Below are 14,767 nucleotides of genomic sequence, written 5' to 3'. Positions count from 1 at the left end.
TCTGAAATTGGTTGGATTTCCCCCGATTATCTTTTGTATCTAGCTGTTTTATATTTAATTGCCAGTTGAATAAAGTGTTTGTTTTAAGGATTCTAAACAATTTTTAACCTTTGACTGGCTGATGAAAGGTCCAGAGTATACCTCACCTCCAGCCCAAAGTAACTTGAGATGGTCCCTAGCTCATCATTGACCCCAGTGAGAACAAAGACAGTGGAAAATAGAAGGATGAATTCATTGAATTTGATGAGGACATTTTTTTCCGTCTCATAGAATGGTATTTTAATATTTTTTCGTTTCAAACTTTGCTCCACAGCAATCGACCCGTGTCCACCACAAACAGAAGGTACCGTACAAAAGACGTGTGACAACTGTGAAATGATTTGATGTAAAAGTCATTCCTAGAAACCAGTTTCAAGGACTAACATTGTATGGATAGTACTTGCACAGTATAAGATAGCAATCTAGAGAATGGCAGTAAAATTATACTTTACTCTTGACTTAGCATTGCAATGATCAGACTACAGAGGGTATGTTCACACTTGACAGGTTTAGTTGTATGTTATTTTAGCATTTAAGGTATTTGGAAATAATGTTGTATTTTATGGGAAGGAGTTTAGTCAACTGGATTTGGGGTAACATTTTTTCCTGTCTCTTGTGATGCCTCTCTGCTTCAGTGGAAATTGTCCTTGCGTTGGACACTCCAACCAAAATGGATCTATCAGAGATCATCAATCAACTGAGGGATGCTGTTAATAACGCCTCCTTACCATTAGAGATAGCATATGATTTAACGCTGACAAGTTGGAACACGACCACAGGTGAGAAGTTCTGTCAGTTGATTGGTCTCCTGGACAAATGTTACTAGCTGTCCTACTTTTACGTACTTAAAAGCGTTACTAATAATTACCTTGGCACAAATATCATTTTAGCCTGCCCTCTGAACTCTACTGCTGGAACTGAATGTCAGTGTGAAGATTACTTTGCTTGGCCATGTGACATTTGTGACACGTATGATGAATGCAGCAATGGAAGTACCTTAACCTGTGACTGCATAAAAGGAATCCCTCTATCGGGAGAGTTCTGTAAGCCAAACTCAAGTAAGTGCAGATCCTGTGAAAGTGTTGAAACGACAATATGTAAAACTCAAGCATAGTCCATCCATCCATTTTCTTCTGCTCATCTGGGTTTTGGGGGCTGAGCCAATACCCCAGTCTGCGACTCCTCAAGTCCTCTGCCAAACTGTTGAAAATATGACTCTAAAATGACAGTCCCACAAACTTTCACAGCTTTCAGTTATTCGAAACTCTGAAATTGGTTGGATTTCCCCTGATTATCTTTTGTATCTAGCTGTTTTATATTTAATTGCCAGTTGAATAAAGTGTTTGTTTTAAGGATTCTAAACAATTTTTAACCTTTGACTGGCTGATGAAAGGTCCAGAGTATACCTCACCTCCAGCCCAAAGTAACTTGAGATGGTCCCTAGCTCATCGTTGACCCCAGTGAGAACAAAGACAGTGGAAAATAGAAGGATGAATTCATTGAATTTGATGAGGACATTTTTTTCCGTCTCATAGAATGGTATTTTAATATTTTTTCGTTTCAAACTTTGCTCCACAGCAATCGACCCGTGTCCACCACAAACAGAAGGTACCGTACAAAAGACGTGTGACAACTGTGAAATGATTTGATGTAAAAGTCATTCCTAGAAACCAGTTTCAAGGACTAACATTGTATGGATAGTACTTGCACAGTATAAGATAGCAATCTAGAGAATGGCAGTAAAATTATACTTTACTCTTGACTTAGCATTGCAATGATCAGACTACAGAGGGTATGTTCACACTTGACAGGTTTAGTTGTATCTTATTTTAGCATTTAAGGTATTTGGAAATAATGTTGTATTTTATGGGAAGGAGTTTAGTCAACTGGATTTGGGGTAACATTTTTTCCTGTCTCTTGTGATGCCTCTCTGCTTCAGTGGAAATTGTCCTTGCGTTGGACACTCCAACCAAAATGGATCTATCAGAGATCATCAATCAACTGAGGGATGCTGTTAATAACGCCTCCTTACCATTAGAGATAGCATATGATTTAACGCTGACAAGTTGGAACACGACCACAGGTGAGAAGTTCTGTCAGTTGATTGGTCTCCTGGACAAATGTTACTAGCTGTCCTACTTTTACGTACTTAAAAGCGTTACTAATTATTACCTTGGCACAAATATCATTTTAGCCTGCCCTCTGAACTCTACTGCTGGAACTGAATGTCAGTGTGAAGATTACTTTGCTTGGCCATGTGACATTTGTGACACGTATGATGAATGCAGCAATGGAAGTACCTTAACCTGTGACTGCATAAAAGGAATCCCTCTATCGGGAGAGTTCTGTAAGCCAAACTCAAGTAAGTGCAGATCCTGTGAAAGTGTTGAAACGACAATATGTAAAACTCAAGCATAGTCCATCCATCCATTTTCTTCTGCTCATCTGGGTTTTGGGGGCTGAGCCAATACCCCAGTCTGCGACTCCTCAAGTCCTCTGCCAAACTGTTGAAAATATGACTCTAAAATGACAGTCCCACAAACTTTCACAGCTTTCAGTTATTCGAAACTCGGAAATTGGTTGGATTTCCCCTGATTATCTTTTGTATCTAGCTGTTTTATATTTAATTGCCAGTTGAATAAAGTGTTTGTTTTAAGGATTCTAAACAATTTTTAACCTTTGACTGGCTGATGAAAGGTCCAGAGTATACCTCACCTCCAGCCCAAAGTAACTTGAGATGGTCCCTAGCTCATCATTGACCCCAGTGAGAACAAAGACAGTGGAAAATAGAAGGATGAATTCATTGAATTTGATGAGGACATTTTTTTCCGTCTCATAGAATGGTATTTTAATATTTTTTCGTTTCAAACTTTGCTCCACAGCAATCGACCCGTGTCCACCACAAACAGAAGGTACCGTACAAAAGACGTGTGACAACTGTGAAATGATTTGATGTAAAAGTCATTCCTAGAAACCAGTTTCAAGGACTAACATTGTATGGATAGTACTTGCACAGTATAAGATAGCAATCTAGAGAATGGCAGTAAAATTATACTTTACTCTTGACTTAGCATTGCAATGATCAGACTACAGAGGGTATGTTCACACTTGACAGGTTTAGTTGTATCTTATTTTAGCATTTAAGGTATTTGGAAATAATGTTGTATTTTATGGGAAGGAGTTTAGTCAACTGGATTTGGGGTAACATTTTTTCCTGTCTCTTGTGATGCCTCTCTGCTTCAGTGGAAATTGTCCTTGCGTTGGACACTCCAACCAAAATGGATCTATCAGAGATCATCAATCAACTGAGGGATGCTGTTAATAACGCCTCCTTACCATTAGAGATAGCATATGATTTAACGCTGACAAGTTGGAACACGACCACAGGTGAGAAGTTCTGTCAGTTGATTGGTCTCCTGGACAAATGTTACTAGCTGTCCTACTTTTACGTACTTAAAAGCGTTACTAATAATTACCTTGGCACAAATATCATTTTAGCCTGCCCTCTGAACTCTACTGCTGGAACTGAATGTCAGTGTGAAGATTACTTTGCTTGGCCATGTGACATTTGTGACACGTATGATGAATGCAGCAATGGAAGTACCTTAACCTGTGACTGCATAAAAGGAATCCCTCTATCGGGAGAGTTCTGTAAGCCAAACTCAAGTAAGTGCAGATCCTGTGAAAGTGTTGAAACGACAATATGTAAAACTCAAGCATAGTCCATCCATCCATTTTCTTCTGCTCATCTGGGTTTTGGGGGCGGCAGTCGAAAAAAAGGGATGCCCATATTTCCCTGTTCCCAGTCACCTCCTCCACTTCCGCCGCGGTGTTTCCAGGCCACCTCTTGGAAGTAGTCCCTCCAGCATGTCCTTGTTGTGAACCAAGGTTAACTCAGTTAAACATAGCTGGACCACTTCCCCATAAGGTATCCACCTGATATCTCACCTGGATGACAGAGCCAACTCATTGGACTCTTCACAATGTGGAGAAACGACGGCTCTGACGTCCTCCCGAATGACAATGTTTCTCTGCCTATGTATTTGGCTGAGCCAATGCAACCTGCGGAAGAATCTTGTTTTGGCCGCTTACGTCTGCGATTTTGTCCTTTGGGTCACTACCCAAAGCTTGCTGTCATTAGTGTGGGTGGGAATATAGGTGGACTGTTAAATTGGGAGCCCCCTGTTTCCACTCCCCTCGAAATTCCCCACAAGAGTTCCATGCATTAAATACATTACGGCCGACAACGTGTCAATCCGAATGCGGATCTTGCAATACATTTGTCTTCACCTGTGAAAAAGACCACAGGAGACTTGAACTCCTCCATCCATTCCACCTCAAGCAAAACTTTGTTTCAAACCCGCAGGGACAATCCTGCCTTTTCCGAATGAATACCATTGCATCCCATTTGGAAGGGGCAATTCTAGCCCCAGCAGCATCACACAAGACAGAACCATCGCAGCACATGTCACAGTTCACAATTTAATTGATTATTGCAACATCATCTGCAAACACAAGGGGTGAGACCCAAAGGTGACCAAATTGGACATCCTCTACATGTAGCTTGTGTTGAGAAATTATTTTCAGAAAGATAATCTCCTAAAACCAGTGACAAAGGACAAACTTGACAGAGTCCAGCGTTAACTATGAAAAAACTCTATTCACTATGGTCGATGGAAACCCATCTCCTCCTCGCATTGTGCAGAGTCCCAAATGACCTGTAGTAACGTGCCAGGACACGATACACCATGTGTGCCCGCTTCCTTCCACACCACTGGGGCAAAGTCAAATGCCTTTCCCAAGTCCACATGACTGGCTGAGGATTGCCATTGCCGAACCGTGAAGAACAATTATTGGTACTTCTTATTGAGTGGGGAAGCACAACCCCAGTCTGCGACTCCTCAAGTCCTCTGCCAAACTGTTGAAAATATGACTCTAAAATGACAGTCCCACAAACTTTCACATCTTTCAGTTATTCCCCTGATTATCTTTTGTATCTAGCTGTTTTATATTTAATTGCCAGTTGAATAAAGTGTTTGTTTTAAGGATTCTAAACCATTTTTAACCTTTGACTGGCTGATGAAAGGTCCAGAGTATACCTCACCTCCAGCCCAAAGTAACTTGAGATGGTCCCTAGCTCATCATTGACCCCAGTGAGAACAAAGACAGTGGAAAATAGAAGGATGAATTCATTGAATTTGATGAGGACATTTTTTTCCGTCTCATAGAATGGTATTTTAATATTTTTTCGTTTCAAACTTTGCTCCACAGCAATCGACCCGTGTCCACCACAAACAGAAGGTACCGTACAAAAGACGTGTGACAACTGTGAAATGATTTGATGTAAAAGTCATTCCTAGAAACCAGTTTCAAGGACTAACATTGTATGGATAGTACTTGCACAGTATAAGATAGCAATCTAGAGAATGGCAGTAAAATTATACTTTACTCTTGACTTAGCATTGCAATGATCAGACTACAGAGGGTATGTTCACACTTGACAGGTTTAGTTGTATGTTATTTTAGCATTTAAGGTATTTGGAAATAATGTTGTATTTTATGGGAAGGAGTTTAGTCAACTGGATTTGGGGTAACATTTTTTCCTGTCTCTTGTGATGCCTCTCTGCTTCAGTGGAAATTGTCCTTGCGTTGGACACTCCAACCAAAATGGATCTATCAGAGATCATCAATCAACTGAGGGATGCTGTTAATAACGCCTCCTTACCATTAGAGATAGCATATGATTTAACGCTGACAAGTTGGAACACGACCACAGGTGAGAAGTTCTGTCAGTTGATTGGTCTCCTGGACAAATGTTACTAGCTGTCCTACTTTTACGTACTTAAAAGCGTTACTAATAATTACCTTGGCACAAATATCATTTTAGCCTGCCCTCTGAACTCTACTGCTGGAACTGAATGTCAGTGTGAAGATTACTTTGCTTGGCCATGTGACATTTGTGACACGTATGATGAATGCAGCAATGGAAGTACCTTAACCTGTGACTGCATAAAAGGAATCCCTCTATCGGGAGAGTTCTGTAAGCCAAACTCAAGTAAGTGCAGATCCTGTGAAAGTGTTGAAACGACAATATGTAAAACTCAAGCATAGTCCATCCATCCATTTTCTTCTGCTCATCTGGGTTTTGGGGGCTGAGCCAATACCCCAGTCTGCGACTCCTCAAGTCCTCTGCCAAACTGTTGAAAATATGACTCTAAAATGACAGTCCCACAAACTTTCACAGCTTTCAGTTATTCGAAACTCTGAAATTGGTTGGATTTCCCCTGATTATCTTTTGTATCTAGCTGTTTTATATTTAATTGCCAGTTGAATAAAGTGTTTGTTTTAAGGATTCTAAACAATTTTTAACCTTTGACTGGCTGATGAAAGGTCCAGAGTATACCTCACCTCCAGCCCAAAGTAACTTGAGATGGTCCCTAGCTCATCATTGACCCCAGTGAGAACAAAGACAGTGGAAAATAGAAGGATGAATTCATTGAATTTGATGAGGACATTTTTTTCCGTCTCATAGAATGGTATTTTAATATTTTTTCGTTTCAAACTTTGCTCCACAGCAATCGACCCGTGTCCACCACAAACAGAAGGTACCGTACAAAAGACGTGTGACAACTGTGAAATGATTTGATGTAAAAGTCATTCCTAGAAACCAGTTTCAAGGACTAACATTGTATGGATAGTACTTGCACAGTTTAAGATAGCAATCTAGAGAATGGCAGTAAAATTATACTTTACTCTTGACTTAGCATTGCAATGATCAGACTACAGAGGGTATGTTCACACTTGACAGGTTTAGTTGTATGTTATTTTAGCATTTAAGGTATTTGGAAATAATGTTGTATTTTATGGGAAGGAGTTTAGTCAACTGGATTTGGGGTAACATTTTTTCCTGTCTCTTGTGATGCCTCTCTGCTTCAGTGGAAATTGTCCTTGCGTTGGACACTCCAACCAAAATGGATCTATCAGAGATCATCAATCAACTGAGGGATGCTGTTAATAACGCCTCCTTACCATTAGAGATAGCATATAATTTAACGCTGACAAGTTGGAACACGACCACAGGTGAGAAGTTCTGTCAGTTGATTGGTCTCCTGGACAAATGTTACTAGCTGTCCTACTTTTACGTACTTAAAAGCGTTACTAATAATTACCTTGGCACAAATATCATTTTAGCCTGCCCTCTGAACTCTACTGCTGGAACTGAATGTCAGTGTGAAGATTACTTTGCTTGGCCATGTGACATTTGTGACACGTATGATGAATGCAGCAATGGAAGTACCTTAACCTGTGACTGCATAAAAGGAATCCCTCTATCGGGAGAGTTCTGTAAGCCAAACTCAAGTAAGTGCAGATCCTGTGAAAGTGTTGAAACGACAATATGTAAAACTCAAGCATAGTCCATCCATCCATTTTCTTCTGCTCATCTGGGTTTTGGGGGCGGCAGTCGAAAAAAAGGGATGCCCATATTTCCCTGTTCCCAGTCACCTCCTCCACTTCCGCCGCGGTGTTTCCAGGCCACCTCTTGGAAGTAGTCCCTCCAGCATGTCCTTGTTGTGAACCAAGGTTAACTCAGTTAAACATAGCTGGACCACTTCCCCATAAGGTATCCACCTGATATCTCACCTGGATGACAGAGCCAACTCATTGGACTCTTCACAATGTGGAGAAACGACGGCTCTGACGTCCTCCCGAATGACAATGTTTCTCTGCCTATGTATTTGGCTGAGCCAATGCAACCTGCGGAAGAATCTTGTTTTGGCCGCTTACGTCTGCGATTTTGTCCTTTGGGTCACTACCCAAAGCTTGCTGTCATTAGTGTGGGTGGGAATATAGGTGGACTGTTAAATTGGGAGCCCCCTGTTTCCACTCCCCTCGAAATTCCCCACAAGAGTTCCATGCATTAAATACATTACGGCCGACAACGTGTCAATCCGAATGCGGATCTTGCCCTATGTATCATTTGTCTTCACCTGTGAAAAAGACCACAGGAGACTTGAACTCCTCCATCCATTCCACCTCAAGCAAAACTTTGTTTCAAACCCGCAGGGACAATCCTGCCTTTTCCGAATGAATACCATTGCATCCCATTTGGAAGGGGCAATTCTAGCCCCAGCAGCATCACACAAGACAGAACCATCGCAGCACATGTCACAGTTCACAATTTAATTGATTATTGCAACATCATCTGCAAACACAAGGGGTGAGACCCAAAGGTGACCAAATTGGACATCCTCTACATGTAGCTTGTGTTGAGAAATTATTTTCAGAAAGATAATCTCCTAAAACCAGTGACAAAGGACAAACTTGACAGAGTCCAGCGTTAACTATGAAAAAACTCTATTCACTATGGTCGATGGAAACCCATCTCCTCCTCGCATTGTGCAGAGTCCCAAATGACCTGTAGTAACGTGCCAGGACACGATACACCATGTGTGCCCGCTTCCTTCCACACCACTGGGGCAAAGTCAAATGCCTTTCCCAAGTCCACATGACTGGCTGAGGATTGCCATTGCCGAACCGTGAAGAACAATTATTGGTACTTCTTATTGAGTGGGGAAGCACAACCCCAGTCTGCGACTCCTCAAGTCCTCTGCCAAACTGTTGAAAATATGACTCTAAAATGACAGTCCCACAAACTTTCACATCTTTCAGTTATTCCCCTGATTATCTTTTGTATCTAGCTGTTTTATATTTAATTGCCAGTTGAATAAAGTGTTTGTTTTAAGGATTCTAAACCATTTTTAACCTTTGACTGGCTGATGAAAGGTCCAGAGTATACCTCACCTCCAGCCCAAAGTAACTTGAGATGGTCCCTAGCTCATCATTGACCCCAGTGAGAACAAAGACAGTGGAAAATAGAAGGATGAATTCATTGAATTTGATGAGGACATTTTTTTCCGTCTCATAGAATGGTATTTTAATATTTTTTCGTTTCAAACTTTGCTCCACAGCAATCGACCCGTGTCCACCACAAACAGAAGGTACCGTACAAAAGACGTGTGACAACTGTGAAATGATTTGATGTAAAAGTCATTCCTAGAAACCAGTTTCAAGGACTAACATTGTATGGATAGTACTTGCACAGTTTAAGATAGCAATCTAGAGAATGGCAGTAAAATTATACTTTACTCTTGACTTAGCATTGCAATGATCAGACTACAGAGGGTATGTTCACACTTGACAGGTTTAGTTGTATGTTATTTTAGCATTTAAGGTATTTGGAAATAATGTTGTATTTTATGGGAAGGAGTTTAGTCAACTGGATTTGGGGTAACATTTTTTCCTGTCTCTTGTGATGCCTCTCTGCTTCAGTGGAAATTGTCCTTGCGTTGGACACTCCAACCAAAATGGATCTATCAGAGATCATCAATCAACTGAGGGATGCTGTTAATAACGCCTCCTTACCATTAGAGATAGCATATAATTTAACGCTGACAAGTTGGAACACGACCACAGGTGAGAAGTTCTGTCAGTTGATTGGTCTCCTGGACAAATGTTACTAGCTGTCCTACTTTTACGTACTTAAAAGCGTTACTAATAATTACCTTGGCACAAATATCATTTTAGCCTGCCCTCTGAACTCTACTGCTGGAACTGAATGTCAGTGTGAAGATTACTTTGCTTGGCCATGTGACATTTGTGACACGTATGATGAATGCAGCAATGGAAGTACCTTAACCTGTGACTGCATAAAAGGAATCCCTCTATCGGGAGAGTTCTGTAAGCCAAACTCAAGTAAGTGCAGATCCTGTGAAAGTGTTGAAACGACAATATGTAAAACTCAAGCATAGTCCATCCATCCATTTTCTTCTGCTCATCTGGGTTTTGGGGGCGGCAGTCGAAAAAAAGGGATGCCCATATTTCCCTGTTCCCAGTCACCTCCTCCACTTCCGCCGCGGTGTTTCCAGGCCACCTCTTGGAAGTAGTCCCTCCAGCATGTCCTTGTTGTGAACCAAGGTTAACTCAGTTAAACATAGCTGGACCACTTCCCCATAAGGTATCCACCTGATATCTCACCTGGATGACAGAGCCAACTCATTGGACTCTTCACAATGTGGAGAAACGACGGCTCTGACGTCCTCCCGAATGACAATGTTTCTCTGCCTATGTATTTGGCTGAGCCAATGCAACCTGCGGAAGAATCTTGTTTTGGCCGCTTACGTCTGCGATTTTGTCCTTTGGGTCACTACCCAAAGCTTGCTGTCATTAGTGTGGGTGGGAATATAGGTGGACTGTTAAATTGGGAGCCCCCTGTTTCCACTCCCCTCGAAATTCCCCACAAGAGTTCCATGCATTAAATACATTACGGCCGACAACGTGTCAATCCGAATGCGGATCTTGCAATACATTTGTCTTCACCTGTGAAAAAGACCACAGGAGACTTGAACTCCTCCATCCATTCCACCTCAAGCAAAACTTTGTTTCAAACCCGCAGGGACAATCCTGCCTTTTCCGAATGAATACCATTGCATCCCATTTGGAAGGGGCAATTCTAGCCCCAGCAGCATCACACAAGACAGAACCATCGCAGCACATGTCACAGTTCACAATTTAATTGATTATTGCAACATCATCTGCAAACACAAGGGGTGAGACCCAAAGGTGACCAAATTGGACATCCTCTACATGTAGCTTGTGTTGAGAAATTATTTTCAGAAAGATAATCTCCTAAAACCAGTGACAAAGGACAAACTTGACAGAGTCCAGCGTTAACTATGAAAAAACTCTATTCACTATGGTCGATGGAAACCCATCTCCTCCTCGCATTGTGCAGAGTCCCAAATGACCTGTAGTAACGTGCCAGGACACGATACACCATGTGTGCCCGCTTCCTTCCACACCACTGGGGCAAAGTCAAATGCCTTTCCCAAGTCCACATGACTGGCTGAGGATTGCCATTGCCGAACCGTGAAGAACAATTATTGGTACTTCTTATTGAGTGGGGAAGCACAACCCCAGTCTGCGACTCCTCAAGTCCTCTGCCAAACTGTTGAAAATATGACTCTAAAATGACAGTCCCACAAACTTTCACATCTTTCAGTTATTCCCCTGATTATCTTTTGTATCTAGCTGTTTTATATTTAATTGCCAGTTGAATAAAGTGTTTGTTTTAAGGATTCTAAACAATTTTTAACCTTTGACTGGCTGATGAAAGGTCCAGAGTATACCTCACCTCCAGCCCAAAGTAACTTGAGATGGTCCCTAGCTCATCATTGACCCCAGTGAGAACAAAGACAGTGGAAAATAGAAGGATGAATTCATTGAATTTGATGAGGACATTTTTTTCCGTCTCATAGAATGGTATTTTAATATTTTTTCGTTTCAAACTTTGCTCCACAGCAATCGACCCGTGTCCACCACAAACAGAAGGTACCGTACAAAAGACGTGTGACAACTGTGAAATGATTTGATGTAAAAGTCATTCCTAGAAACCAGTTTCAAGGACTAACATTGTATGGATAGTACTTGCACAGTTTAAGATAGCAATCTAGAGAATGGCAGTAAAATTATACTTTACTCTTGACTTAGCATTGCAATGATCAGACTACAGAGGGTATGTTCACACTTGACAGGTTTAGTTGTATGTTATTTTAGCATTTAAGGTATTTGGAAATAATGTTGTATTTTATGGGAAGGAGTTTAGTCAACTGGATTTGGGGTAACATTTTTTCCTGTCTCTTGTGATGCCTCTCTGCTTCAGTGGAAATTGTCCTTGCGTTGGACACTCCAACCAAAATGGATCTATCAGAGATCATCAATCAACTGAGGGATGCTGTTAATAACGCCTCCTTACCATTAGAGATAGCATATGATTTAACGCTGACAAGTTGGAACACGACCACAGGTGAGAAGTTCTGTCAGTTGATTGGTCTCCTGGACAAATGTTACTAGCTGTCCTACTTTTACGTACTTAAAAGCGTTACTAATAATTACCTTGGCACAAATATCATTTTAGCCTGCCCTCTGAACTCTACTGCTGGAACTGAATGTCAGTGTGAAGATTACTTTGCTTGGCCATGTGACATTTGTGACACGTATGATGAATGCAGCAATGGAAGTACCTTAACCTGTGACTGCATAAAAGGAATCCCTCTATCGGGAGAGTTCTGTAAGCCAAACTCAAGTAAGTGCAGATCCTGTGAAAGTGTTGAAACGACAATATGTAAAACTCAAGCATAGTCCATCCATCCATTTTCTTCTGCTCATCTGGGTTTTGGGGGCGGCAGTCGAAAAAAAGGGATGCCCATATTTCCCTGTTCCCAGTCACCTCCTCCACTTCCGCCGCGGTGTTTCCAGGCCACCTCTTGGAAGTAGTCCCTCCAGCATGTCCTTGTTGTGAACCAAGGTTAACTCAGTTAAACATAGCTGGACCACTTCCCCATAAGGTATCCACCTGATATCTCACCTGGATGACAGAGCCAACTCATTGGACTCTTCACAATGTGGAGAAACGACGGCTCTGACGTCCTCCCGAATGACAAAGTTTCTCTGCCTATGTATTTGGCTGAGCCAATGCAACCTGCGGAAGAATCTTGTTTTGGCCGCTTACGTCTGCGATTTTGTCCTTTGGGTCACTACCCAAAGCTTGCTGTCATTAGTGTGGGTGGGAATATAGGTGGACTGTTAAATTGGGAGCCCCCTGTTTCCACTCCCCTCGAAATTCCCCACAAGAGTTCCATGCATTAAATACATTACGGCCGACAACGTGTCAATCCGAATGCGGATCTTGCAATACATTTGTCTTCACCTGTGAAAAAGACCACAGGAGACTTGAACTCCTCCATCCATTCCACCTCAAGCAAAACTTTGTTTCAAACCCGCAGGGACAATCCTGCCTTTTCCGAATGAATACCATTGCATCCCATTTGGAAGGGGCAATTCTAGCCCCAGCAGCATCACACAAGACAGAACCATCGCAGCACATGTCACAGTTCACAATTTAATTGATTATTGCAACATCATCTGCAAACACAAGGGGTGAGACCCAAAGGTGACCAAATTGGACATCCTCTACATGTAGCTTGTGTTGAGAAATTATTTTCAGAAAGATAATCTCCTAAAACCAGTGACAAAGGACAAACTTGACAGAGTCCAGCGTTAACTATGAAAAAACTCTATTCACTATGGTCGATGGAAACCCATCTCCTCCTCGCATTGTGCAGAGTCCCAAATGACCTGTAGTAACGTGCCAGGACACGATACACCATGTGTGCCCGCTTCCTTCCACACCACTGGGGCAAAGTCAAATGCCTTTCCCAAGTCCACATGACTGGCTGAGGATTGCCATTGCCGAACCGTGAAGAACAATTATTGGTACTTCTTATTGAGTGGGGAAGCACAACCCCAGTCTGCGACTCCTCAAGTCCTCTGCCAAACTGTTGAAAATATGACTCTAAAATGACAGTCCCACAAACTTTCACATCTTTCAGTTATTCCCCTGATTATCTTTTGTATCTAGCTGTTTTATATTTAATTGCCAGTTGAATAAAGTGTTTGTTTTAAGGATTCTAAACCATTTTTAACCTTTGACTGGCTGATGAAAGGTCCAGAGTATACCTCACCTCCAGCCCAAAGTAACTTGAGATGGTCCCTAGCTCATCATTGACCCCAGTGAGAACAAAGACAGTGGAAAATAGAAGGATGAATTCATTGAATTTGATGAGGACATTTTTTTCCGTCTCATAGAATGGTATTTTAATATTTTTTCGTTTCAAACTTTGCTCCACAGCAATCGACCCGTGTCCACCACAAACAGAAGGTACCGTACAAAAGACGTGTGACAACTGTGAAATGATTTGATGTAAAAGTCATTCCTAGAAACCAGTTTCAAGGACTAACATTGTATGGATAGTACTTGCACAGTATAAGATAGCAATCTAGAGAATGGCAGTAAAATTATACTTTACTCTTGACTTAGCATTGCAATGATCAGACTACAGAGGGTATGTTCACACTTGACAGGTTTAGTTGTATGTTATTTTAGCATTTAAGGTATTTGGAAATAATGTTGTATTTTATGGGAAGGAGTTTAGTCAACTGGATTTGGGGTAACATTTTTTCCTGTCTCTTGTGATGCCTCTCTGCTTCAGTGGAAATTGTCCTTGCGTTGGACACTCCAACCAAAATGGATCTATCAGAGATCATCAATCAACTGAGGGATGCTGTTAATAACGCCTCCTTACCATTAGAGATAGCATATGATTTAACGCTGACAAGTTGGAACACGACCACAGGTGAGAAGTTCTGTCAGTTGATTGGTCTCCTGGACAAATGTTACTAGCTGTCCTACTTTTACGTACTTAAAAGCGTTACTAATAATTACCTTGGCACAAATATCATTTTAGCCTGCCCTCTGAACTCTACTGCTGGAACTGAATGTCAGTGTGAAGATTACTTTGCTTGGCCATGTGACATTTGTGACACGTATGATGAATGCAGCAATGGAAGTACCTTAACCTGTGACTGCATAAAAGGAATCCCTCTATCGGGAGAGTTCTGTAAGCCAAACTCAAGTAAGTGCAGATCCTGTGAAAGTGTTGAAACGACAATATGTAAAACTCAAGCATAATCCATCCATCCATTTTCTTCTGCTCATCTGGGTTTTGGGGGCTGAGCCAATACCCCAGTCTGCGACTCCTCAAGTCTTCTGCCAAACTGTTGAAAATATGACTCTAAAATGACAGTCCCACAAACTTTCACAGCTTTCAGT

At 41.5% G+C, this 14,767-nt stretch overlaps 1 protein-coding gene across 1 annotated transcript in view; it reads left to right on the top strand.

Annotated features, from left to right (window-relative positions):
- Window positions 1-7,454, top strand: part of LOC147158322 (uncharacterized) — a 125,700-nt gene extending 118,246 nt beyond the window's left edge. The window contains exons 6-8 of the mRNA XM_086061749.1: window positions 6,964-7,119; window positions 7,231-7,398; window positions 7,450-7,454. Of these exons, the coding sequence (XP_085917875.1) occupies window positions 6,964-7,119; window positions 7,231-7,398; window positions 7,450-7,454 (329 nt within the window). The remainder of the gene's footprint in view (window positions 1-6,963; window positions 7,120-7,230; window positions 7,399-7,449) is intronic.
- Window positions 7,455-14,767: the final 7,313 nt, after the last annotated feature.

Source organism: Leptonotus elevatus, chromosome 18 (genome assembly GCF_054856555.1).
Source record: "Leptonotus elevatus isolate MCC_2025b chromosome 18, RoL_Lele_1.0, whole genome shotgun sequence".
NCBI lineage: Eukaryota > Metazoa > Chordata > Actinopteri > Syngnathiformes > Syngnathidae > Leptonotus > Leptonotus elevatus.
This window is presented reverse-complemented; position numbering and strand designations above follow the sequence as displayed.